Genomic DNA, 6,000 nt, shown 5'->3' with positions numbered 1-6,000 from the left:
TAAAGGTTCCTTTTTAAAAAAAATAAGGAGAAACATTTGAATATCTGCATTTAAGATAATGTAAAACTTGAAAGAACCTGTCCAAGAGTCATTTTAAAACTATTTCTATCTCTTCCATAAAGTTGAGCCTCTGCTAGAGTTTTGAATGCGATAAAGTTTTGCTAATGTATTATTTTAAAAGGCCAACTGTTTTGAGTGTTCCTAAGAGGATTATAGCAGTTTAGATTGCTCATAGATGGAAGCAACAGAATAGTAACTATCAACAAGACCAAGAACTCCTTCTCAAATATGAGTAAATAAAGCCAGCCTTGAGCATCTGGTGTGATTAAGAAATTCAGATGTGGTTTGGAATGTTTTTAATTTAAAATAATCAGATAAGTAGAACTGACAGTAAATAATAAAGAAATCTCCAGAATAAAATATATTTTAGGATTTGTTTATAAACCAAAGTATATGACTGCTTTTCCTTAGGCGTTTCAGGCAAGGTAGAAAGATTTTTTTTTTAAATAAGTAGCCAGTGGTTGTACATTGATCTTTCTTTTAAAAGGAAATTACTGTTTCAGAGAAAGTCCTTTGGTATCTTAGTCTGCATCTATTTTTTTTTCCTTTAAAAAAAGATTTACTATTCTATTGATCATTACCTGGAGACATGCTCCTCCCACAGTCACAGATAAACTCACACAATCATTTATGTGATGAAAGTGCTCTCTGTGACACACACAATAGATAAGAAAAGTAAATTTTAGGCATTAGCAAATACTCAGGCTCAAAGAGGCAGAACAATCCCTTTAGCAGAGGCTGAGGGGGTGGATGCACAGGTAAGGGAAAAACAGATCACAGATGCAATTTTCCCCCCAAAATTGGCGCTGGTAGGGGCGAGGCGTGGAAGACGATGTCGTGATATAATCTGGATGCTCATATACACATTTTAACTGTAGCAGATGAAATAAAATCCAGGCTCTAAGAAGTTTACAGCAGAATGGCCTTCCCTCCACCCCGCCAAACCTTTGGCTCATTACCATATGCATACTCATTCCACTTTCCTACCAAAGGTTCACTATTTCCAGTAAAATTTTATGCTGAAAAAAGTTGGAATTGCTATTGCCCTGTCATTCTTATTCCCTGGGGTCACAAGCACAGGGCTGCACAGTAAGAGAAATACACACACACACACACACACACACACACACACCCTACCTTATCCAGAGCAGAAGAGAAGTAAAAAGTGAAAACGAAGATGAGTTTATGCAGGTTACTGACTCAAAGGCAGTCTAATATTTATGAAATACCTCACACTGTCTCTCACACACACCCCACCAAGTCTTTAGGCTCCAGTTACAAGCGCTGCGTCATCTGCCAGATCACATGGTAATTGTTGCTATTTCAAGGATCAAGTGGCATAAAGCTCCCCCCACCCCACCCCTTCCCTTTGGTACCGTATAGCGTGGAAGAGTGATTACTGTGTGATGGGGTGAGACCCGGCTCTCTGGTCCAACCCTCCAGCTGGAAGCCAGGCTGTCGGTGGGGTGGCGCGCGCGGGGTTCTCACGGAGCGACTGGGAAAGGGGACGGGGGAGGGGGGTCTCAGGGGAGGCCGGGCAGCTCTAATTGGTTTCTCAATGAAAGATAATCACCTAGTCCCCCGAGAGGCTGGGGATTAGCACTCTGCCTCTCCTCTCCACCGCTTTTAGACGTCTCATCGTCCCCTCGGAGCTTTTAAGTCCACTCCGCAGAAGGGGCTCGCAGACAGCGGCTCCCCGCGCCCGCCGGCCGCTCCGGGGGCAGCGCTGCCGCGCGCGCTCGCACTCGGCGCCCCCTCGGCTCCCTCGCCGCGCTCGCCTCCCCCGGCCGGCGTCCGGCCGCGCCCGAGGAAAGTTTCGCGGAGGGGCTCCGGGCGAAAATGAGCGAGCTGGAGGAAGACTTTGCCAAGATTCTCATGCTCAAGGAGGAGAGGATCAAGGAGCTGGAGAAGCGGCTGTCGGAGAAGGAGGAGGAGATCCAGGAGCTGAAGAGGAAGCTGCACAAATGCCAGTCGGTGCTGCCCGCGCCCTCGCCGCACATCGGGCCGCGCACCACGCGGGCGCAGGGCATCTCGGCCGAGCCGCAGACCTACCGCTCCTTCCACGACCTCCGACAGGCGTTCCGGAAGTTCACCAAGTCCGAGAGGTAGGCGCGGGCGGGCGCGGCGGCCCGGAGCCCAGGCCCCGCTCGGGAGGGGGGTGCGCGCGGAGGCGGGGGGCGCCCCCTGCTCGCCGCCGCGCGGAGTGGGGTGCCCCAGCGGCCCGGGGCCTGGGAAGGGTTTAGTTTTGTTGCCGCCCGTCACGTGCCGCGCCGGGCTCTGCCGGGCTGGGAAGGGCGAGCTCCTCGGGGAGACGCGCCCCGGTGGCGTGGGGGTGGGGAGGAGACGGAAAGTTTGCTCGCGCCGCTAACTCGGCCGCCCCGCACCCGGCTGCGGTCGCGCCGCTCTCCCTCCGCGCAGCGCGGCGGGATCGGCCTCGCCCGGACGGAGCCGCGCGCGCGTCCCGGGGCCGCAGAGCTCCCCGAGGCGACCCCAGACCCAGGCCGCGGGGCGTGCGCCGTGGGGCCGCGCCGGCGTCCGGGGGGAGGGGCGGCAGAGGCCGGACGGGGTCGGGTTCCGCGGAGGGACTGGACTCGCCCAGCGCCGCAGCCCTGCGGCGACGGTGCAGGGGCGTGGGGAGGCGGGACGGGGGGCGCGTCTCCGCTGCCGGGATCCGGCCTCCGGGGTGGGGAGACCGGGAGAGGTTTATTTACAGGGTCACTTTCCAGGCAGCTGTGATGTCAGCAAGAAATTGCAAAGAAACCCCACTTTCTGGACCTTCCCAGAAGGGCCACACCTGGGGCTGCCCAGGGCTTGGAGGCGGCTCGGTGACCTTGTGCCTGGAGCAGGTTTGGGGGCCACCGTCCAGTCGTGTCCCAGGGTGGACAAGGCTGCCCCCCGCGAAAGCTTTTCCGTGGAAAAGTTGGGGTGAAGGGGGAGGGGGGCTGCTTCTCTGGGCGCCTCCAGGCTCCTTCTTTTCCTCTCCCGGACACTTGGAGAGTCCAGTCCTGCCCGTTCAAATTTGGGTGTCGCGCGGTGGCGGCGTGCGGAGGAGGCCGGGCGACTTTGGCCACAAGTGGGAAGCTCTTGCACCCCCCTCGCCGCCTTCACCGGAGAAGGCTGATCGATTGGCTGCCGCATTAACGCGCCTCTGGACATTAGCGAGAGAGGAAGTGCAGACTCCAGAGCCCATTACTGGCTTTTAGTCTCTGGAAGCGCACCGCCGAAAGTGCATTTCGCAGGATATTGAATATTCCATTAGGCGTGCCTTCATGCCCGCCTACCTCTTACCCCCTTCCCTCTTCTTAGATCACTTGGTGTCTGAGTTTGGGGCTCTCAGGGGACCCCGCACTTGAGTCCCTCCCCCTTAGCTCTCTGACTTGGAGGCCAGCACTTCTAAAGGGCATGTGTTCTTGTCCAGCGTCCATCCAGGCCGCCCCCACGGTCCCCCACTCTGCCTCTGCACCCCTTCCTTGTCTGTCTCCCCGGTGCATTGATTAGTGTTCCTGTGTGGTGGGGGAGGGGAGCGCCGGAGGCTGGGCCGGGAGGGGTGAGGAGCTGTTAGAAGAGCGCCGGGAGCTGGGAGTGGGCTGGGGAGAAAAACAGGAACCAGCCGGACAGGATTCGCTTCTGGACCGTTGGGCCCGTTCTGAACCGACGTCTAGGGAGACAGTTTTCAGATCCCTGAGGGACACTCCACTTGCACAGGGACACTGCACATGGCACCTTTTGGCCCAGCCCGCCTCGAAAGCCCCTACCCGGCGGAACGATGGCATCCTTCCTGCTGCCAGGCCCAGACTGCAGCCGCCGCCCCTCTCTGGCCTTGCCCTCGGTGGGGAAGCGGCTGCCCCCGGGGCTGGCCTGAGGCCCCGGGGCTGGGCTGAGGCTCCGGCGGCGCGGGGCTGCGCATTCCGCGGCCGCTGCCCTGCCCCTCGCTCGGCAGCTGGAATCAATCTGCCCACCTCCTTAAGGAGCCCCTTCATCAGCGGTCACCCGGCAGCTGCTCGCCTCCGGGGCCGACGGGCCGGCCGGGGCTTTATCGCATTTTTGGAATTTCAGATCCCTGGGTCTGGGCTGTGCCCCTACCGAGGAGCCAGCCGTCCTCCGCGGCACGGGGGCGGTTTCACCAGGCTCTGCAAGGGCCCGGGAGGAAACTCTCCCCACCCTGCGTCCACTCTCACTGGGGAGCTGGCTCTCAGAGGCGCTTTTATTCTCCTGGGCGAGCAAATCTCTCTAGGAATGAGAGGGCGGTTTGTAGGCACTGGGAGGAAATGGCTGGTCTGTCCTTTGCACACGTCGTGCTCCCTTTCCTACCACCCCCCGGCCCCCAGCACTTTGGTGTTAGGGGTAGGAGCCTTCAGCCTCTGCGTGGGCAGGCGAAGTAGAGGTCAGCGCACTTTTGTGTCTAAAGAGAGTGAAGCCCTTTTCCTGCTTCCTCTCTGCTCTGATTTACGCTGGGATTGAGGGTAAACTTTTCCCCACTCAGCACTTAGTTTTTTTATACTTTCAATTGGGAGCCTGGGGTGTATTTTCGGCAAGCTGACTCCTTAGAGTTTAAAGAATTTTGAGGTATAATATATGGGGAGAGTAACCATTGGAATCAGGTACTCATCCTAGTCCTTAAAGAGACAATAGCAATTTAATTATTGGTCAGACACTTCAGTCTGGTCAAGGAAGGAGATCATTTAAAAAGTATTTCTGAGAGCCAACCTTTAACAGCAAACAAGAGGCTCTCAAAATAAAGTATTTTCTACTCTTCAGATACTTTGATTTGCGGATGAGGTATTTCATCACCTCAGGCACCCTCATGCCATCCTGATGGGCTTGCTGGGGCTGAAGAGACTGCTTTACTGTGAAGCTAATGCTCATTTGCAGTTGCTATAGAATTTGAGTGATAGCTATTCATGAGTTCATTTCAAACTTTCCTAGGACATGCGGTTTTTATACGAACAAGGCACGTGCATTGAAAGTACAGGAGTCTGTCTGGTGAGCAGAATGATGAAAGAGCTTTTGCCTCCAAGCACTGTTTTAGAAAATGATGGCAATCTAAAATATTTACATAATAGGTGACAAAAATATCTTAAGCATTTATTGCAGTGAAAGGAAATGGGAGAATTCACTGTTGTAATCAAGTCAGTCCAATTAGCCAGACTTCCACGTGTCCACAGAGGGTATACGGCACAATCTCCATTAGGAATGATCTAAGTATCCAAGGAATGCTTAGATGAAAATTATACTAGGGAAAGGGAAGATCTGAGTGCTCAGCATAAGTATCAAGTGTACAATATGATGATCATGTTCAAAAAGAAAACGTCCGACTTACTGCAGTCCTCATTTTCAGACCCCATAGAAATGCCCAGGAGGGATCAAGTGATTATCTTGGAAAACTGTAGGGTATTTTAGATGACGATGATGATATTTTGAATTTATAAACCACTTTCTGCCAGTTAAGTCCAAGTGTTTCACATAGTTTTCTGTGAACTCTCAATTCCCTGCATGTATAAACCCCACCTCAAGAATTACCTAATATCCTGAATTCTTTCTCTGGATTTTTTACACACACCCCTCAATTCCTTATTTTGGCTGCGCATTTGGCTCAGAGGACTGCAAACAGTTGTTGTTGTTTTTAAAGTAGCTTAAGCGCAGGGTGGAATCAATATTAATCTGTAACAGGGACAATAAATTGTATTCCAAAGACGTTTTGAGCTCTTCTTGTCACAAATCCCTTGATTCTTGATGATGTAAATTCATCATTTGGAACTGGAACTTCCCTCCACTGGGACATGGATGCTTTGGGATGGATGTCCCAGAAAGCTCATTGCTTTTTGCATCTCTCATTCAATTCAGGTCTGGTTTAACCTTCAGACTAAATCAAGGGATTTGGCCTAATTTTGACATAAGCAACTTCAATGAAATGAGTGAGTACCAGCTGAATTCTGGGCC

At 53.0% G+C, this 6,000-nt stretch overlaps 1 protein-coding gene across 1 annotated transcript in view; it reads left to right on the top strand.

Moving 5' to 3' along the window:
* The first annotated feature begins 1,555 nt into the window (after positions 1-1,555).
* Positions 1,556-6,000, top strand: part of PRKG1 (protein kinase cGMP-dependent 1) — a 1,261,682-nt gene continuing 1,257,237 nt past the window's right edge. The window contains exon 1 of the mRNA XM_064594539.1: positions 1,556-2,165. Within this exon, the coding sequence (XP_064450609.1) occupies positions 1,900-2,165 (266 nt within the window). The 5' untranslated portion in view covers positions 1,556-1,899. The remainder of the gene's footprint in view (positions 2,166-6,000) is intronic.

The sequence above is a fragment of the Mirounga angustirostris genome, unplaced genomic scaffold, assembly GCF_029215605.1.
Source record: "Mirounga angustirostris isolate CCGP_5_RB_7025 unplaced genomic scaffold, mMirAng1.0.hap1 SCAF_6, whole genome shotgun sequence".
Classification (NCBI taxonomy): Eukaryota; Metazoa; Chordata; class Mammalia; order Carnivora; family Phocidae; genus Mirounga; species Mirounga angustirostris.
Note: the sequence above shows the minus strand (reverse complement) of the source record. Positions and strands in the feature narration are given on the sequence as shown.